Here is a 21,170-nt window from a genome sequence, read left to right as displayed (position 1 = left end):
GCGGTTGTCATGGGGGAACACAGCCCAAACACCATGACATGTTCATGTGGAGGCTGGGATGTTCCAAAAGGGTCATTGTCAGGGATGAGGGAAAAGGGAAGCTCCAGTGAGAGAAATGAGCCCCCAAAGGCCAGGCCATGCTGGCAGGTCTGGCACTACCCTAGCTGGCTCTCGGCAGGGCAGTGCAGGGAACTGCTGGGTGGTTTTGAGGGACAGTCATGAGGGCCTGGGGATGCCTGTCCACAAAGACAGTGAAGGAGGTGTCTGAGACCTTGAGATTTAAAAGAAAGAGGGAGGTGCCTGGGAAGCCAGCTCACAGGAGAATAAGCAAGTTTGTAACAAAACATTCGCACCAAGAAAGAAGTGGGCAACATGTTTATTTGCCTGTTGTGCTGGAGCGAGGGGAGGGGCAGGGAAGGGCTGGCCCCACCGCAGGTCTCACACATGCCGCTCAGCCAGAGCAGCAGCGGGGTGCCTGCCGAGTGGGCGCTCAGGACCCAGAACACCGCCTCCAGCCCTCCCCCAACAGACGCCTGGGAGATCTGGCTGGAGACACTGCAGCCTCGCCTTGTCCCCCTTCAGGGCTACGTGCGTGTTCTCTGGTCCCCACAAGAACTAGAGTTTTGGTGATGAGCCACAGCCTGTGTGTGACCTCCCTCCTGCTCCTCAGACCCTCTTCTCAACACTTCCTTCAACTCTTAAGACACAACAGGTGCCGTGACCTGTCCGGGCCGGCAGCAGGAACCAGTGAGGCGGCTCAGGTGGGCCAGGCCCGAGAGGAACGGCAACTGCAGGCGCCGGCGCCTAACCGGTCCTCTCTCTCAGGTGCTGCTTAAAGGCAAAACCCACAGGAGGCAACACTTGCCCCCGGTTTCCTCCTACGTGACTCAAGGGGATGAGGGCTGATGCCTCCGAGGCCTCTCGGGGCGCTCCCCTGAGGGTGTGTTGTCAAGGCAACCAGAATTCGGCGGAGGCCCCCCTCTCCCCCCGAGAGCCCGGGTGCTCCCAAGAGCTCCTGCCACAGTTCAGGGAAGCAGTGGCTCCGATAATGACTAGAAGAATATAGTGCTTTTGCTGTTTCTTTACTTTTAACCCGTTTTCTTCTAATCCATTCAGCACCAGCAAACTATTCTACTGGTTAGTGTTAGCGACCTATTTAAGCTGAGGCATGACGCACCTTAGGAGCCGAGACCTCTGCTCTCTAGAGGACCAAGAGGTACCTGAGCGACACAGGCGCTTCGGTGTGTGACAGCTTGTGTGGTGCTCCGAGCCCAGCAGGGCCTCACCAGCCCCTGGTGAGTTTAGCTGTCTGTCTTGCTTGTTTACTTCACAACCAAATGTGTCCCCTCTTCTCTGAGCTACGTACCTACATGATAGAAACCGAGAAGCTGTTACTTGGGCAACCTCGAAGGAAGAATGGCATCAGGGTCTCTCATGGTGGGGGGGGTGGGGGGGGGAGTGGGGGGAGTGTAACGTTAAGCACCTGGTATGTCCTTGGCAGTAGCACAGTTCAACCCAGGGCCGATTGCAAGAGCCTGTGAAGTAGCTACAAGCCCAGCCTGCCAAGCCCCCGCTGCCTCTAAACTGCAGCTGCTCCCGCACTCAACGCTGTCTCCCAGGGAGCAGCAGTCGCCCTGAGCGATGGCCAAAACGCTGCCACTCCTTAGCTCTGCCAGCTCCTCCCTCCCTCCCAAACGTCCCAGGACCCTAACTTTCCAGCCCCCACCTGTGCTCCAGAGCGGGCTTCTGGTTCAGAGCCAGGCAGACAGGTGCCCCACACGTGGGCAGGGTCCTGACGCCTCCCACAGCCCCGTGCAAGGTGCTCTTATGGACACAGTCTCTGGGGAGTGCAGGCCAGGCCGGGGCAGACCTGGGACTGAGCCCCTTGTCTCCCCAGAGAGCTTTTCGGGCAGAGTGTCCTTACCACCGTGCCGACTGCCTCTCGGAAGGCGTCTTCTCTCCTGCACGGCTAGAGCTGCAAGGAAAGGGACAGACCCCACTTTGGTAAAAGGACAGGGAAAGGCCATAAGCAAAGACAGGCTTGTAGTTTATTTTGTATTTTTTTAAATAAATACACTTTACATTAAAGAAAAAGGCCTTTGATTTGTAATTTCCACATTGGGGAGAAAGGAAAGAGGAAAAAAAGATTTTGAAAAACTGAAGGACAAAGAAAACTAGAGGGAGTTAACTCATATCCTAAGTTCCCTCAACTCCACGAACCAGCATCCACACCGCCTGCTGCCCAGCCCAGAGCCGGTGAGTCAGCCTTCCTCCCACCCCTGGCCCAGAGGAGAGCAAGTCAGCCTGACAGCTTGTGAGGCAACAAAACAGGTTAAAAATCATATATTATATTTATAATAAAATAGTCTTCATCCTTATCAATTTAAGAAACCACGATTTTCCTTTCACTTAAATACGTGTAAAAATGCCTCCGCATTGTTCTCTAGACGTCATTTTCTTCCGCAGAAAATGCAATGGGACAAGGACCTGGTGGATATAAGTTCATACCCTCAATTATAAATGCTTGGCTTTTTTTTTTTTCTTTTTAAGTTTTATAAAAAACTATTTCTTGTTCTTTAAGTAAAGAACATTATACAAAGAAAATATATTGTGAAATGACCCCGGAAACAGGTTTTTCCCTAGAGGAAAGGTGTGTCCATCCGAGGAGAAGGGGACAGACTAGGCCCGACCCCTGGGGTCTTGGTGGCTGTTCGCTCTGAAGGGTCCTCGGGGCCCAGGGACTCTCCAAGCCACAGTCCTCTGAGTGCAGGCCGTGCAGTTCCTTAAGGACACAGCCTGGGAGGGAGGGAGGGAAGGTGTTGTGAATTCATTTGACTCAGGTTCTCGCCTGCCAAGAATCTTCCACGTGGTGATGCTCCTCACTCATTCAGAGATAAGATGATGTCATCTTCCAGGTCAGAGTTGTCAGAGCTGTCGGCTGCAAGGTAAGCAGAGGGAGAGGCCAGGTCACCCACTGGGCTTCTAGGAGCTTCCAGGAGGAAGCCCCTGCAGGTGCATACATGTGTGTCTGGGACTAATTACCTTTCCAGAAAAAGGAAAAGGCACCAACCACCCCTTGGAGCAGGCTCTGGAGAATCCACTTCTTGGCCACAGTCACCCCTGGGACCTCCTGCTCTCTCACCTCTCAGAGCCTGAATGTGGTATCATGAGTCCTAGGGGCTCATCTTGCCTTAGAGACCCTTAAGGGACCAGGCAAGCCCCCTCAGGCTTCTACCCATGGTGCTTTGAAAAGCTGCAAAGGGGCAGGGCTCAGGGGAGCAGTGGGAGCCCCACAGCCCTTGGGCCTCTGGAGTCCTTCAGGGCTAGGCACAGGCCTATCTGAGCCCAAGCAAGAAGGAGATTTCTCTTTAACTCCTTAGCCCCACTTCCCAAAAGAGCTCAAGGCAAGAGATTATCAACCTGGGATTTCGTCCCCTGCAGTTTGTCAGTCTAACCTGCAGGGAGCAGACTCCCTAAAGCAGGCAGGCTGCAGCAGTAGCAGTGCCTGGCACCTGTGCCTGGAGGCAGCGGGAGGAGCTGGGATGCCCGGAGCTGTGTCTGGCTGGCCACAGTGGGAGAGAAGCCTAGTAGCTAACGCCTAACGACTCTGGTTAATTGGCCGAGTGAGGAAGGCCTAAGGCCCGTTTTGATTACTCACAGCTATGAAATGGTTTTTAACAAGGGCTCCTGGAGGGTGGACAGACCCTGCCCTACAGCCTCCCAAATGCCCACGGCCCTCAAGTTCCCGCAGGAGGGGACGGCTACTGGGCCCAGATACTGAGAGAATCGACTCAGAAAAGCTGAGGAAGCGTGTTCCCAAACCTCCCTCCATTCACTACAATCTCCTTTAGGAAGAAAACGGAGGTGGATAAAGTCCAGTCAAGAAGAGCATGGCCGTGATTCGAGAAAGTCCTGAGAAGCAGCCAGAGAGGTGGCTGGGAACCAGTGTTTCTGGTCGGAAAGGCACAGCGTGGCCTGTTGCAAACGGGCGGGAAGCTCAGAACTAGCAGCTCGTCACCCGGAGGAAGTGCAGCGGGCAGGGCAGGCCTCCCCAGAGCCAAGCTCGTGTCCCAGGTGCCCCTGCTATGGCCACCGCTGCCAGGCCAGCTGCCGGAACCTGCCCTCCCAGCCGCACACCTGCGCCTGGCCCGGGACTAAAGCTACTGGAGGAGGATCAGGGCCCAGCCCTGAAGCACGTGAGTGTCAGGTGCAGGGCTTGGTGCCCCGGGGCCAGGGCTCCCCCTCTGCCTCCCTCAGCCTTTTAGCACCTCGAAGTGCTCAGAGACCTTGGTCAAGCCTTCTCCTTCGGAAAGGCCCTGAGGCAAAGGCCGTGCAGATGGAAACCATGTTTGCAATATTTAGCCTGTTCCTCTATAACACAGGCTTTGGGGGGCAGAACTGACTGGGACAGACTTCAGCTCAGGAGTTTGGGTTCTGCAGAGAACCCAGCAGCAGGTGTGGGCCCAGGCCTCTGTAGGGCTGGGTGGGGCTCCAGGTGTGTTTTTCTAGGTTAATGACTCCCGTCAGACCCTAAAAGGTTCCACAAGCCCCAAACAATGAAGCTACTGCTCTGAAGGGTCAGAGTGAGGCAAATGGCCAGCAAACCAAGGGCCCAGGGAGTGTGCCCTCTGCTGTACGAGCGGCTGTGGGTGTAAAACAGAGCAATGGCACACACACTGCAGATGCCACCTCGTTGTCACCACCTCAGCTCTGGAGCCCAAGCTAAAACGTCCTTGAGTTGTCATCTATTCGGCATTTCTACATCACAGATCTTCCCGAGTTAGTGACATTCTCACTGCTGATAGAACTAAGGTTTTCCAGATGGTTCGGGGCTAGGAAGGAAAGGTTTCCTAAACTAAACAGGAAAAGCTGGAGGAGGCAGTAAATCATAGACCAAATAGAACTTTGTAGCTTTACATTCCAATTAAGAGAATTAGTGAGGCGCGCGGCGGGGGCACACCAGCTGCTCCTTAGCCTACCTCACTGCTTGTAATTGGAGCGAAAGGGAACTGGGGCCTGCGTGTCACTACTCAGATGACAAAGGTCTGATAAAACTTGCCCTGATATTATCAATACTGTCCTCTGTCCCTTGCCCCTTAGCCTCAGTCTCTTTCCTGGCTCTCTGACCATGGCTAGGGACAAAGCAAGCTTCCTTCACTGAATCGCCTTAACCTCCAGCATGGAGAACATGGAAGCTGGTAAACAGCAGCTGGACAGACAGAAGGCCCTCGCCCCCAGCCCCACAGAGGACGGTGAGAAAGACAGTCTTCCCTCAGCCAGCTGCCTTCAACCTTGAAGACGAGAAGCATGTATAAGATCGCTCTCTCCTGCTCCTGATTATAAAAAACCAAACATCCACTGTGAAGACACTGGCATCTGTTGGGCCTCGGCCAGCACAATCCGATGCCCACGGTGATGTCCGGGGTCCGTGCCCTTCCACAGCAGCGACACCAGGCTCCTGCGCACGTGCAGCGTGGACATGAATGAGGAACTGAGTTTTAAAAAGTGCATCACAGTGTCAATGGCCCCGTGTGGCTAGTGGCTGTGCTGGGTGTAAGGCCCTGGCTGTGGGAAAACTGGCCGGGTTAGCTGCACGGAAACGGTGGCTGTCGCAGGGATTACGCTGTCGGACAGGGACACCTCAGAGATGCTGCCTCCCCCACCCCACTCCTCCACCCCCTCCCGTGTCCTCTGTGAACACTTGGGAGCTGCAGGGCTTGGCAGACCCTGAGAACCGTCAACTGGTTCCTCAAGACGCCTTAGCATGTAGTCAGGGACAGCCTGACTTCAGAAACCTTCCTAGTGGGAAGCAGCTGGAAATAGGGAGGTTTTCTTTCTCATTCGGAATGAAGAGGGGGGAGGGAGATAAAAACAGAGAAACCTGTGCCCCCCGGTCTTTCAGGAACAGCGGACAGGAAAGGAAAGGTTCCCCACAAGAGGCGTCTGCTGCTTTAGGAAGGAGCGAGCAGTCCAGCAGGTGCCAGCGGGCCCTGGGGCAGAACTGTGTTCAGGCTTCTGTTCTGAGGCTCACCCTCTAGGCAGCCAGGACCATGACCCCGTGTGTCCGGCTGCTTTCACACAACAGAAGAGTTGAGAAGCTGCAGCAGAGACCATGTGGCCCACAAAGTGAAACATTTACTGTCCCGCCTTTACAGAAATCATTTGCCAGCCTCCGTTTTAAAGATGAGAGAGAACAGCTGTTTGGTTACATAGTCTGATGGGAGAGCAGAGGGTCAGGTGGGAAAACTGCTTTTCCTCAGGGGCCAGAGGGGGGATGGACAGTTAAGGGACAGAGAACTCCTGGTGTGGCTTCCACACTGGGCGGGGCTGGCACAGGGAAGGCATCTTCCCCTGGAGGCCCAGGCTCAGCCCCATGGTCGTCCTGGACTTACTGTCCCCCAGGATCAGTTCCACTTCCTCGTCTGCATCAGAGTCTTCATCCTCCCCGTCCTCTCCCTCCTCCAGAAGGTTGGCCAGCTCCTCGTCAGAGGGAGAGAAGTCATTGTCCCCATCCTCCCCTGCGTTCTCGTTGTTGTCATCCTCCTCCAACTCCGCCTCCAGCAATTGGTCAGTGTCAAGGTCATCGAGATCATCAGTGTCGTCATCATCTTCATCATCATCTTCTTCCTCCTGCTCCTCCTCCTCCTGGTAAGAGAGCATTAGGTCCATTAGGAGGAAGCAGAGGCCTGGCCAGGGAGTTTGCCCCACTTCCCTAAGGACGGGAGGGAACTGCCAGTGGAGAGAGCGGTCACCGCGGTTAGCACAAACTTCAGGGCCAGCAGACTCATGGTGAGGCAGCCACCAGCATGTACGTGGCCCCCAAGACACCAGACGAGGATGGCTACTTACTCCACGAAGGCATTACCGGTCATGCAGCTCTATCCCAAGAAACAGGAAACTCGCTTTACAGAGGCCTCTGCCACTGACAGTGTGGGCTCCTGGCTAGTACCCCCAAAGGGGCTGGCTCTTCTCGGTCCTGCACCAACCAAACCAAGTGAAATCCGAGGCGGCACTGGAACAAAAGCTTCAACCCCTGGAATCTACCTGTTCTTCTACCTAACAACACAGGAAGAACCCAGCTGCTGAGCCATCAGCTCCTCAGCCCTTCACGTTCTTGCCAAGGACGTGGGTAGACCTGGAACAGTGCTATCATAAGCAGCGCCTGAACCAAACAAAGCAGACATTCACCGTCCAGACACTCACAGATAACCCATGTTCTGTGCTAGAGAAACTCCTCGCTTGCATTCTGCCAGATTTCGGCTTTGCGCTAGTATCCAGTTTCCCTTCAAGCAAGAGAGGACACAGCGCCTCTTGGCCTCTTAGCTTTGACAGAGACGACAGGTGTTTCCAAGTAAATGTCATTAACACTCAGGCACTTATCCTCCTGCCCAAATATCAACAGTCAGCTTGGCCGGTAGGAAAAAGATTCTACTTCCTGCAATAATAAAATATAAAATCCATTTACTCCATCAGCCAGCTCACCGCATTCTCCCTCCTCCTGCCATCTCCAGACTCTTCGGCTCTCTGCGACCTTATCCCTTCCAGAGGCTCCATGATGCTGCCCATCCGCCAGAATTACAGCAAAGCAGTGACTGCTCACTGATCCTCTAATACCAACTTCATAGAATCCCAATTTCTTGTTAAGGGAGGTGACTTAAGTCGCTGGCTCTGCTCAGGTGTAAGCATCAGAATCACCTGGGAAACGTTTTCCAAAATACACATGCCTAAACCACACTCAGGGTCCACAGCGCCAGTCCTTACAAATGAAGCTCACACAGGCGGAGTTGGAAAGGCTCCCCAGGAATGGTGAAATGCCCCTAATGAAGAGCCAGAAGCACAAGATGACCTCTGAGTTGTAAAAATTCTACTTTTCTTAATAATAGGTACCCTACCCACAGACCCCCCCATCCCCCAATGACAGGACCTAAAACGTGAATCCAGGTATTACCACGGACTTTCTCTGCTACATCGAGCTGTCCTGTTCTCTAGGACTTAAACAATGTCATCTTTTAAATCAAAATTCTTCTTGAATATATATCTATTCAAAAGAAACAGCTTTTAGCCTATATTCCCTTCAAAAATATAACCAATCCCTTAGAAAAATCAACGTCTGGTCATACTTTAAGACGTGAATCTAAAAATGAGAATAGCAGAATAACTTTTCTAAAAATGTAACTCAAACCCAAGCCTACGTTCTTAATATTTCAACATGTCATATTTTGTAAAACTTAAACTCCTGCTTTTCCTCCTTTTGACATTTGTCCTGATGGTAACTGTCCTTAAAAGCTACAAGTTCATTTCAGTTGTAAATGCTTGTGTTTTCTCCTCTCACTGACAGAATCTAACGTACATTTTAAACTTTTTAAAAGGAAAAAAAAGGCAGCCTTTCAGGTGCCCTGACCAGGCTTACAGCAGGAGTGTGACCCACGAACACGCCCCACCGCTCCTGGCAGTAGGAGCACTCAGGAAGCACAGCATGCAGTGGTCCCGGGTTCCAAAATGGATGGAGAAAAAGAGTATTAGCCCCTTTTTAATGTAAAATTAAGATTATAATTAGTTGAAAAGTATTGACTTTTCAAAATCTAAGAACAATGATCAGCTACTAATCTTTGATTTTGTAATTTTCCTAAAAGCCAACATCAAAGTTGGATTGAATTGATTTTTAAAAACACAAATACCAAAATTCCAGTGGATAACAGGAGCTTTGATAAGTGGCTGGCTTATCTCTGCCCTATCAAATGCCTGAAGGCCAGCAGCCTAGCAACCGTATGAACCAAAGACTATAGCTGTCAAACTTATACCGGCATTTGTGCTGGGCCATTTTATCAGATGGCAGCTGACCAGTCAGGCTTCTGAGTTTACTTTGCTGAGGTGAAAAGGCAAATTCAAAGGTGCTCCTCACAGGTGCCTGCACCCCTAAGCGATTTAAGTCACACCTGGGACACCTGAGAAGACCTGCGAGCGATACCCAGACTAGGACAAAACTTTAAATAGCAAATGACTCATATGAAAATTAAGACTCCCGTTTTAAGATCAGGTGAAGCGCACACAGGAAAGGGGAGAAGTGGTGAGGAGAAAGGAGCTGGAGATAATAAATGCAGCAAAACAACTGCGTGATTCTAGGAGGGCATGTGAGTCAACAGAATTAAGAAAACTTGCTTAAATAGACATGGTCTTGCCCAACTGGCGTGGCTCAGTGGTTGAGTGTCAACCTATGAACCAGAAGGTCACAGTTCAATTCCCAGTCAGAGCACAAGCCTGGATTGCAGCTCAATCCCCAGTAGGCGTGCAGGAGGCAGCCAATCAATGATTCTCTCATCACTGATATTTATCTCCCTCTCCCTCCCCCTATCCCACTAAAACTTCTCTAAATCAAAACACCAAGGACTTAAGGGTGAAATCAGTTTTCAAATGATGTCCTTCCTGTGAAATGGACCTGGTAGCAGTAGGTAGGAAATGTGCCCGGACCCTGCGCGACACAGAAGCAATGCTAACTCACCCCACTGCTCGCCTACCCCCAGCCTAGTCTCCACACTGGAATGCTCGCAGGTTCCTCCAGACGGGGCCTAAGGCCACTCGTTAGGGCCCTCTGGAGCCTGCTGCTCTTGACCCTCACTGTCCATGCCCAGGACGCTTCCTTTTCCTTCCTGCCTCAGTCACCAGTGGGCAGCGTTACCAGAGTAGGGGCAGGCTGGAGGAGAGCACTGGCCACCAGGAAGGTGAGCTTCCTAGTGTCCTGCAGTGGCCCCTCTCCCCACCCAGAGCACCTCTGCCCTTAAAGAGACGACAAGCACCACCACGGCGGAAGAAGGAAAACCAAGGGAACCCAAAATCTGGAAAGAAGACATTTACCAGCCTTACTATCTACAACAAGAAAGCAAAGCCCTGTCATTTACTTTAAACAGGAAAGATCTGCCGAAACTCTGGAACTGACACTGACACTCTGCAGGCAAGCCCCTGGCACATGACCATAAACTAACCCCCTCAGAAAGGAAAAGCTCACATTCCCTGGGGCATCCTACCCACTCAGATTTCATAAATGTTTAATTTCTCAGAAGCACCGAAGTCGTCTCTGTACCTAAAAGCTCTCCTGTTATTCTGAAAGTAGACTGCGCCACAGAACTGACGTCGGGAAATCAGCCAGGGCACTGGTCCTAACTTCCGGTGGCATGCACAGGACCATCGGGTGCTGGTTAATGTTCTGTAATAAAATCTTCCTTCTGACTTTCAGGGATCAAAGGCACATGCCAGGCCTTCGGAATATGCCAACAGGTAGCAAAGGCTGTTTTTTAAAACCCCTGTAGCGAAAAGCAGAAGAGCACGGCCTCTCTAAACATTATGAGAAAGAAACTCAAGGACACTGACCTGGTCCTCCTCCTCGTCCTCGTCCTCTGCCAGGCGCTGCCTGCCCACTTCATACAGCCTGCATACTGTGTCCATGTTGAGAGCATCCATGCTGCTTTGGTTCTGAAACAGAGCACCCAGTTCACAGGGAGTTTTCAGAAAGCCTGCCACACCCCACACCTCGGCTCTGCCTGGCACCCGTGCACCCTGACCCCACAGCTATCAAAGGCCCCAACACCCCAAATTCTTGAACTGATTCTAAAAATGTGATACCTAGAACACAGAGAAGGAATGACAAATAGGACAAGAAGGCTGGGCTAGTGAGGAATATAAGCACGAGAGACCACCATGCTTGGAACAAACCTGTCTGGCTCTGGTGAGAGGCAGACACCTCTAAAAAAGCGTGACATGAATCCAAGACAGTAGGAGACAGGACTCTCCATGCTGTTTTATATTAGCATTTTCTTATTCCTCTTATACTGCAGATCTCCCAAACCCCAGCAAATGAGGTTATCAATAACCTCCCCTCAGGAATGCAGCCACTTTATAACATAGCTCACTTCGATCAACATTCCTGTGGTGCAGTGACCCTAAACATCCCAACCAAAGAGCAGGCTTCTGAAGCGCCTTTACCTCGATGACAGCCAGGTAGCAGTCCTTGGTGTCTGTGCACAGGTCGAAGATGTTCCGCTTCACATCGATGGTTGCTGGAAAACAACGTGACAAGGCTCGGGTCTGGACTATTGCTGTGACCTTAAAATCCGCTTTTCCTCTCAAGGAATTCAAGGTGATTGGTCACAAATATTTCCGTAACTCCTCTGCTTTTCAATGAAAATTACATCATCAAAATATAACAAAACAATCAAGGTCTGCCCCTTCACGCTTACCTATAGGTTTGTAGTCAGTTGCGTTAAATGTTCGGAAGGATGATCCAAAAGGGCTTTTCATCCTTTCTTCCATTAAGTCATCTTCATCGTCTGCCTGCAGCATAGCTGGTGGGGAGGAAAGGGGGAAAGAGCAGGGAGGGCAACACTATTAGAATCAAAACATCCCCTATTCACAGGTGTCCTCCTTGTAAATCCCAGCGAACAGCAAACAATATCCTTAACCTTTCGTCTAGCTCCCAACAAGTGGTAACAGGGTGAAGGTGGACAACATCACAAGACAACAGATGCAAAGCTTTTTCTTTAAGTTCATGATACACATGGGAAATCACTGCATGAAATTTCTGTCTATACAAGATTTACTTATCTTCAAAGCCAGCGGCCTCTTACCCTAAATCAATATATTTTTCATCTTCTTTTTGTCATCATTTGTGTATCATTTTATCTTTTATACCACAACTTCCAAATGCTTTCCAATTCACATTTGAGAGCACTTTCCAAAAAGGAAGTATCAAACTAAGTGAGGGGGGAGAGAAGGGAGAAAGAAAATAAAGAAAGTAAGAAGTTTATTACCTCCATACATCACTGTCCCCGTGTGGTTGAACACTACTCGGCACTGATCCAGGGCAGGGACTGTATGCAAAAGATGGAAAGTGCGAAGGTCCCACTGGGAGGGGGGTTGTCAAGAAAAGCTATTTTATTTTATTTTTTTAAGAAAAGCTACTTTATACAAAACTTCTTATCTAACAACCTGGTGGGAATTCTGAAATACTGCTTCCCGCCCTCCGCACCTCTCCCCCATGCTGGTATTGATGGGTTAGAAGTCAATGAGATCAGGGTAAAATAAAAGCATGTTATAGCATAATGTCCCTAAAAATCTCCTTCGGTATCCTCACATACATAAAAGCTACGTGAGTTCCCTTCCTCTCAATAGAACTTCATTTTACTCTTACGCCTACCAATTGACTTCTATGGAGCACAAGTAAATCCTTCTGACGATAGATAAAAGTCACTTCAATACTTGGGAAAACGAAAAGCAGCAATCTGGTCAATTTTCACAACACAAACATGCTAGTGAGAGTCACCGGTAATTACCAACAGGGACGTGAGTGCCCTGGAGACGCACTAGCACTGCAAACCAAAGCAGAGGCACCAGAGTGTGACCTGTGTAGATACTTTCAACAGGTATTGACAGGTACTCTCTATCACAAAGAGAAGTGGAAAGTAAGACCCGGGTATAAAGGATACAATCTCAGTATTAATGATGACCTCCAGCCCATTCGGATGGAAAACACCACTGATGTTCATGTTGAACTTGTCAAACTTGTGGATGGCCTGCGCAGAGCGGACATCCCAGAGGACGCCATCATTTAAGACCAGATCATCTGTAGGATTAAAGGTGGCACAGTTCCTCTTGTAGTTGTTGGCAAGATCTGGGTTAAACAGAGTCAACAGCTTGTTGCCAGTCTGAATATCATAAATCTTTAGAGAAGAAGGGGTGGGAAGAGAAAAATCAGACCAATCCATTCGTTGACAAATTCAGAGAGAAGTTGTATAAAATATCTTTCCCATGCTTTCCAAAACCCACCAAAATTACAAAAGCCCTGATATTAAAACTGGAAAACAGGAAGACCACAACCATCATAGCCAAGTTTAAGTGCTTTGGTTCCCATTCAAGGTTTGAAGAGTCCTCACAGGGAGGACAATGAGAAGTGTGACTGCAACAGGGAAGAGAAAACCACCTTCTTCCTCCACCCCCTTTCGAGAAACAGAGCGTGTTTCTAAGATTGAAACTGAGAGATTCTCCACATGGATTAACCAGCAATTATCCACAGAGTATCTTAAGGGTAACTTCTTGGGAAAAGGCATTATTAATCAAGTGCCCATTTCTCCTTAAAATCTCCCAATGTACACACTTTAGCCCTAAATACTAAAAGTTCCAAGTCTACAATGTGCAGCCCATGTAGAGACCAGATCTTTCCCATCAGCTTACAGACATGCTATAATATTTTCAATCTTTTTTTAAAAAATCCTCCTCTAATATTGGAACAAATAAGGAGACACCACAGGAAACGAACAAATCCAGATCATGGGACAAGACAACTAGCCTGATCTCTTCAAAAGTCAATGTCATGAAAACTGGAGAAATGATTCTTGGCTTTAAAACATTAGTGAGACACAACAACCAAATGCAACATGTGAATCTTGGCTGGATCCTGGTTCCAAAAAAAAACATTTGAAACTGAACATATCAGGAACAATCGGGAAAACTGAGTATGGAATGGATATTTGGATGACATCTGGGAATTACTATGAATTTTCTTAACCTGGATAACAGAGTGTAACTATATAAGAATGTCCTTACTGTTAGGATATACTATTATATGCTGTAAGACAGGAATAAAACATCATGATATTTGCAACTTACTTTCAAATGATTCAGAAAAAAACATACATTTACAAAGAAATATGGCTAATTATTAAACTGATGAATCTAGGTGACAGGTATATGTACTATTCTTTCAACTCTTCCACATATTTTAACACTTTCAAAAGTTTGGGAGAAATACTTCACCACCCCAAATCCCTCACCTCAAGCTACTACCCACTTCTCTGCTTTGTTTTCAGCAAAACACTTCAAAAGACCTGTCTATACGCAGTACCATCTGCTTCTCTCCTCTTCTCTCATGAACCCACTCGAATCAGGTTTCTATCCCATGGGAACTTGCAGAGAACTAGCTCCTGACATAGTTAACAATGACCTCCATGTTGTTAAATCAAAGGTCACCTCTCAATTCTCATCGTATGGAACTCGTCAGCAGTTTCTGACCCAGTCCATCCATCCTTTCTTAAAAGTCTTCCCTTATCTTCCAGGGCACACCTTTTTCCTGGGGTCTCCTGCTGCCTTACTGGATATCTGCATGGCACCCACACCTCCTTCAAGACACCGCTTAAGCACAACAGCTATCCACGAGTAAACACAAGTACTCCACACACTAACCAGCACTCTCTACCGTTTACCCTGCTTCCTGTTCTTCAGCAACACCTACCTGATACACCACTTATTTGCTTCTTTATTTACTGTCTCCCCAGTGAGTCCCATAAAGGCTGGGACTTTATTTCATCTAAAACTTAGTATTTTAACCAGTTAACTACCATGTATCCAAAACGGAAACCATTCCCACACACCACGATATTTTTAATTTAAAAAATCAATTTTCAATGAATATTATAGATACATTTCTCACAATTCGGGTGTTCTTGAATATTTTTAGCTGAAAATTCTCACAAAAAGTGACTTTAAAGTTGGTCAGAACTGCCACTTAGGGAAAACATTTTTTTATAGACACACGTGGCATGTGGAGAAGGTCCGCAGCTTGCATCTACTGGCGCTTATGGCGTACAATGGGTTAAAGTATCTGCTGTACTAAGGACATCTTCTCAACTTGCCAGATAAGGTTCCTGTTCATTCTCTTCACATTTCGCCTGGACAGCTCAGAACTACCTACTTCCTGACACTTGCAGACCCGAACCAGAAAGACTCGCGGAGTAACTGCTAGTTGCCCAGGACCCTTTAAGTCCTCACACCCAATACAGAAGCCTCAGTGCAAGCAAAGGCCTAACTGTGAAAGCCGAGGGCTCAGGACTTACGTGGGCGATGTCTCCTTTCGTGCCGATGACGCGGTCCTGGGAGTGCTTACTGAACTCCACGTAGTGATCTTCTGTGAAGGAATGCCTGCGGACAGACAGAAGCACTCAGGCGGCTGCCTCAGGACATAATCACTCAACTGACCGAAAAGAAAGGTGATCCTCAGGCTCATGCCCAAGCACACTCACCTGGAGACTGTCACTCCCAGAGAGGAAAGTATCAGACACTTAACATTACAAAGAAAATTCCCTTCATCCAAGCAGATGCAAAATCATCAATGGGAATTAGTTGATTAAAGGACTTGCTAACAGCCCTGCCGGTTTGGCTCAGTGGAGAGAGCCCCGGCCCGCAGACTGAAGGGTCCGGGTTCGATTCAGGTCAAGGGCATGTACCTTAGCAGCAGGTTCCCCGTCCCTGGACGGACAGGGTGCAGGAAATAACCAATCAATGTTTCTCTGTCTCTCCCTCTCCCTTCCACTTTTTCTAAAAATCAATGGAGAAATATCCTTGGGTGAGGATTAACAAAAAAACAAAACAAAAAAAGAAATGACTAATAAGGCACATGTGCCTTTGAACTATGTCCCAGCAAAGTGTGCAGCTGTCACATGTCAATGGGAGAAAATAAATGATCTGCCATTTTGTTTTTTTGTTTTGTTTTGTTTTGAATATATTTTATTAACTTTTTTACAGAGAGGAAGGGAGAGGGATAGAAAATTAGAAACATCGATGAGAGAGAAACATCAATCAGCCGTCTCCTGCACACCCCCAACTGGGGATGTGCCCGTAAGCAAGGTACATGCCCTTGACCGGAATCAAACCTGGGACCCTTGAGCCCACAAGCCAACACTCTATCCACTGAGCCAACCCGGTTAGGGTTGATCTGCCATTTTGGATCAGGGAAGGATCTGCTGTGTGATGGGAATGTATATTCCTAGTCAGCATATCTAGGAATTAACAAAGTTAAAACCTTATCTTATTAAACGTGAGCCACAGATGAGGAAGAGAGAAACTAGCAATAACTCACAGCATTTCTCTTTTCCCAAAGGCTCTAAAAATCGGATGAAGGGGGTTTAAATAGGTAAACTATAAACACAGAGACTCGGTTGTACAAGTAGATACATACTTCATATCAAACACTGACTTCATTCCCCAGAGTGCAGACAGCGGCTGGCTCCACGTGGCGGATGTCAGCAGCAAGGACCCGTCCTGAAAGAAGAAGGGGTTCACTGTCTGCCAGCAGCATTTTAAACGCGATCTTAACAACACAGACGGATTATAAAGAAAAACGCCAGGAGCCAAGAAGTGGTCTGAAAGTGTGAGAATATATGTCCATGCATCCTAAAAGTTACCTGCATTTAAGATAACACTAAGTCCTACTGAGCTAGTAATATAAAATACAACAGCTAAGGTAAGGGGGGGAAACTTGGAAAGAGACCAAGATGGTTCCTCATTTATTAATATTTGACCATATTCCTCATCCTTGAAATATCAGTGAACTGAAAACATTTGCTACACTTTCTAGCCAGGACCCTTAAAGGTTTTTCAAAGAGAAAACTCAATAAAGGGTAAGCCTCCTTTACTCTAAAATCAGGAAAATTATTCTGTCATCCTAATAGTCCTGACTTTTAGGAATAGTAAAGGTATCAATTCCATCCACAAAATAGTTCTAATAAACTATGACCCACTGGAATCATATAATGCTTATTTTCCTAAAATTCACAGTAATTTGAGATTTCGGACATAAAAAGTTTTATGTTCACAGTTGGTAATCTCAGTTTCCAACTGAGGCAAATTAAAATACGTACAGATATATACAAACACATATTTTTATATTTATCGATAGATCGTAGATAGATACATGGATAGATAATAGATATATCTCCAGGTCTTAGAACAGAGGTTGGCAAACTTTTACTTCAAAGGCCAGATAAATACTTGCTCTGTGGGCCACGTGGTTGCAGCTATTCAACTTTGCCTTTGTAGCACAGAAGCAGCCACAAACAATACATAAACACATGAGCATGGCTATCTATCTCTCTATATATAAAAGCCTGAGTGACCATCGCAACCGAGTGGATGACCAAACAGGCTGCATGGGACAACCAAGCCGGCAGGGGGCTTAGTTAGAGGCGACCAAACAACGAAGCAGCAGGCTGCATGGGGCGACCAGGCTGGTGGGGCGGGAGGGTAGTGGGGGCAACCAGGTTGGCAGGGGGGCAAGTAAGGGGCGACCAGGCCAGCAGGAGAGTAGTTAGGGGCGACCAGGCCTAAACCAGCCATCGGACATCCCCCACGGGATCCCAGATTAGAGAGGGTGCAAACTGGGTTGAGAGGACCCCCGCCCCATGCACGAATTTCGTGCACCGGGCCTCTCGTGTTCCAATAAAACTTTATGTACACATACAGGCAGCCAGCCAGCCAATGGGGCCAAAGCTCACCAACCCATCTTAGGAGAATGACTGCAAACAACCTACGATGGGACCCTTACCCTGGAAGGTTCAAGGTGTGTGATGGCCGAGTTGTGACAGTTATAGCTGGCCTCCTCCTGTCCACTAAACACATTGTAGAGCTTCAACTGCCCAGTGCAGGTGCCAAGCATCAGGAACCGCTCCCGGGCTGAGAATGCACAGCAGGTAAAGCCACTCTCATCCTCATTGGCTTCCCGGAACACTGAGATAGGACGGAACCTACGCCAAGGAAAGAGAACCAGAGACAAAGAAGGTGCAAGGACTCAGAAAAAGAAAACTCTGCTACAAGGAAGAAAGAAAAAACACACAGAGCTTTTATGTTACAAATACATCACAACACATCACATGACCTTTAGTAGTTCATTTTCACTTCAAATGAGAGAAAAGGACCTCCATCCACAAGTTTAAACAATAAAGTTCCCATGTCTAAGGCGTGCAACCCCGTGACCTTTACCTAAGATTTGTAAAGAACCAAAAGAGACCACTTGGACCAGCACAGTAATAAGCTGGGGATCCTAGAGACAGCAGGTCCCATAGGCTCTAGAAAACATACTAGTTGTAGTAAGAACACATAGTATTCAATCAATATGTTGAACAGTCACACAAGGAACCCATCGTTAACAAAAGGGAGTACAGTCACATTGCTCATCTAGTCACGTAAAGCGACCATCTCTGGTATTTCAGGCCAATAAAGGGTTTTTTGGACTAATCACTGCTGATAGGGCCTCCTTACCTGCTAAAGATAAGGTGCCTATCGAAGCACCCGCCATCCACCCCGCCATACTTTGGAAACGATGCTCTGCGGTTCAGCCTTGAGGTAAAGTTTATGGGCGCCTGCCGCCTCTGTTTTGGCTCAGGACACTGGTGAGGAGTAAAGAGGGAGAAAGGTGGGCAGGTGGCAACTGGGTTCTTGCAGCGCGCATGCTGCTCTCTCAGATATTCTGTGATGATACTGTCCAGCGTAGGTGGGGAAGGAAGATGCCTGTCCAACTGCTTTTTTATGGCTGGGCTTTGGCTGTAGGCGCCATGGTCCGACTTTTGCCGCAACACTCGGATTTTCCTGCCATTGCAGGGTGATGGTCTCTCTCTGATAAAGCTGATTCTACCAATCAAAGGGGAGTTGCCCGCGTAAGATGGGCCAGGCAGAGCAAGTGAGCCCTGGGGGGGCCGTGGCTGAGGATGGGCAGTGGGGGCAGGAGGGGCAGTGGCACCCACAGCCACATGGCTGCCCAGTCGAGTTGCAATGCCGTTGGCGATGCGAGGGGTCCGGGGGAGAGAGACAGGAGAAGCAGCAGCAGCGACTGGGGTGAAGGCAGAAGAGTGGGAGGCAGCAGTCATGGGCAGGTCAGCCTCTTTGGTCAGCACAGTGGCTGTCTCCCCAAGTCCTTTAGAAATGAGATGGTTTCGTATCAACAGAAGCAGCTCTTTCTCAGGGAAGGAGATCCTTGACTGCGCAACAACATCTGCCTTCTGCAGTCGTGCCAGGGACACATCGGTGCCTATGAGAAGGGGCTTCCCTGACACCCGCTCGATGAGCTCAGCGGCATACTTGCAGAACTTGACGTGGTCACTGCGCTTGTCCTGCAGCACAGGTTCCTTCATCAGCTGCTGGATCTGGCAGCTGCTGAAGAGGGGCAGCTTGCTGATGATCTGCCGGACGGTGCTACTTCGAGACAGGCCCACCAGGGCCTTGCAGGCCAGGGCCCGGATCTGGTCTGCATCTGTGATGGGCATCTTGATGGACAGTAAGGACAAAAGCACCTTGATGCCATTGTTGGACTGGACCACATTCCACATCTTGGCCAGGGTGTGCTCGCTACTTTTGGGAGTCTGAGGCAGCTTCCTCCGAGGCGTTCCAGAGATAAACTTGCCAATACTGGAAATTCGGTTATCTGGGCCACACACACAGTTGATAATAATTTGAAGAGCTGACTTCTGAATCTCAGCATCATGGATAAAGAACTCACCCTCAGCCACTCCCAAAATAATGCTGATACCTAATAGGAAAGGAGGGAAGGAGGAAACAATACATTTTATATTCTTTCTCACAAAACTCATGGCCAACTTCAATGGTTGTTTCAGAGATAAAATTGAAAGTTTTACTCATTTTGTTCCACTTAAAACTACCACACTTGTTTAAAAAAATGTACAAGGAATTGTCTGTGTAAAATACAATCATTTGTACTATCATGTACCTTTATGATGCAATACCTCACGTACAATGGTTACATGGGAGAATGATGCCCATACTTATGTGAGGGTCACTAAGGTTAATGTGCAGTTCTTCCTAGGTACGCAGATGAAAACCAGTGGGACAAAATTAAACCTTCAACAGGAAAGAAAAACCCTCAGCCTGGCTGCTCCCGTGGCAGCGGAACCTTTCTGCTATTCATGAAGAAAAGTCAAAAACAAGTGGCTGTGCCCTGCACACTCCCCAGAGAGGTGCCCCCCAGGACCCACAGCTGGTTATGCTACCTCCATGCTCACTTTAGCAGCAACCCTCATCAGCCCTGCTCTTGATGGAGTATAGCATTTTCAAACAGTGTAAATCCTTTTGTAGTGTGTGACAGCTTCTATCCATTCTGAGCGGCTTGCCGATTACTACTTTTATTAGGGCTTAAATTACAAAGCTGCTTAAGTTCTTGACTATCTGCCCCAACCATTTTTCCTATGCACCTCATTTTCTGCATGTGACTCCACAGAGTACAAGGTTTACACTATTACAGCAGAAATGCCTGTACCACTCAGAACACAAGTTCACTAACATGACTCCATTATATGAAACTGTATGGCATGGCTTAGATGGGACAGGCAAGGTCCCCCCCCCCCCCCACTATCTTCTTACTACTTAGGTCAGTTAAGTAACCACAAACAGAATAGCAAAGGAAAACAAATCCAGACCAAGCAGTAACAAAATGGCAAGGTACAACCTACCTACAGTGGAGACGGTGGAGCCAGCCTCATCTAGCACATCCACTGATTCTGCCAATTGGAGCTGGATTTTTGGCACAACAGTAAGAATAGCCAGGACATCCAAAGCAAAGCGTACAGTGTCATTCCTGGACAGGAAGAAGAATTAGTCAAAGAGAAATAGGATACAGCCACAAGAAACAACAGTTAAAAAAAGAGGGGGAGAGAGAGAGAGAGAATGGATTGGAATCACTACCTGTGTGGCTCTGTCCCTAACCATAACATCAAGATGATTTATAAGTCACTGTGACATTACTTGCAAAAAACATGGAGATGGCATTTTCACTTATCAAACTGCTAAGATTGCAAACTAAGGATAATCTCCAATGCTGGTGACAATGTAGACTACTGCTCTCAAACTTTTGTTGGGGGAGAAATTAGGACACTCTTTTTAGAAAATCTGGAAATATGAAACAAGATTCTTAAAATGTTCTTAACCTTTGGCCCAGGAATTCCACCTCTTGGAATCTGTCCTAAGGAAATAATCAGACATACAAACAAGTATTTATGTATTCAGATGTCCATTATCACATCATATAAACGAATAAGAAAAGAATTAGAAAGCCTACCTAAACAATAGGAATACATGTGTTAGTTATGATACACTCAAATGATGAACTTTTCTGCAGGTATTGACAACTGTTTTCAAAGAACTCTTATTAAAGGACAAGGGAAAGGGCTCAAAATTCAACATTAATGAACAGAAAATGTTAGATACAAAATCTGACAATACGAAGTACTGGCAAGAAGGTAGAGAAATGAAAATTCCATATACTGCCGATGGGACAAGACAATGATAGGTCATTTTCCAGGCCCTTTGGCAACACGGATAAAGATGAAATGCAGACACAATTG

General features: G+C 48.0%; 1 protein-coding gene across 1 annotated transcript in view; it reads right to left on the bottom strand.

The window, feature by feature from the left end:
* Positions 1–360: 360 nt before the first annotated feature.
* Positions 361–21,170, bottom strand: part of DCAF1 (DDB1 and CUL4 associated factor 1) — a 54,681-nt gene continuing 33,871 nt past the window's right edge. Inside the window, exons 13-25 of the mRNA XM_081106287.1 lie at positions 20,280–20,404; positions 18,079–19,342; positions 17,366–17,564; positions 16,001–16,083; positions 14,880–14,964; positions 12,477–12,710; positions 11,802–11,895; positions 11,232–11,336; positions 10,978–11,051; positions 10,366–10,467; positions 6,393–6,645; positions 2,849–2,938; positions 361–1,975 (exon numbers count right to left, since the gene is read on the bottom strand). Of these exons, the coding sequence (XP_080962413.1) occupies positions 2,880–2,938; positions 6,393–6,645; positions 10,366–10,467; positions 10,978–11,051; positions 11,232–11,336; positions 11,802–11,895; positions 12,477–12,710; positions 14,880–14,964; positions 16,001–16,083; positions 17,366–17,564; positions 18,079–19,342; positions 20,280–20,404 (2,677 nt within the window). The 3' untranslated portion in view covers positions 361–1,975; positions 2,849–2,879. The remainder of the gene's footprint in view (positions 1,976–2,848; positions 2,939–6,392; positions 6,646–10,365; positions 10,468–10,977; positions 11,052–11,231; positions 11,337–11,801; positions 11,896–12,476; positions 12,711–14,879; positions 14,965–16,000; positions 16,084–17,365; positions 17,565–18,078; positions 19,343–20,279; positions 20,405–21,170) is intronic.

This window comes from Myotis nattereri, assembly GCF_964212035.1.
Source record: "Myotis nattereri genome assembly, chromosome: 14".
Lineage (NCBI taxonomy): Eukaryota > Metazoa > Chordata > Mammalia > Chiroptera > Vespertilionidae > Myotis > Myotis nattereri.
This window is presented reverse-complemented; position numbering and strand designations above follow the sequence as displayed.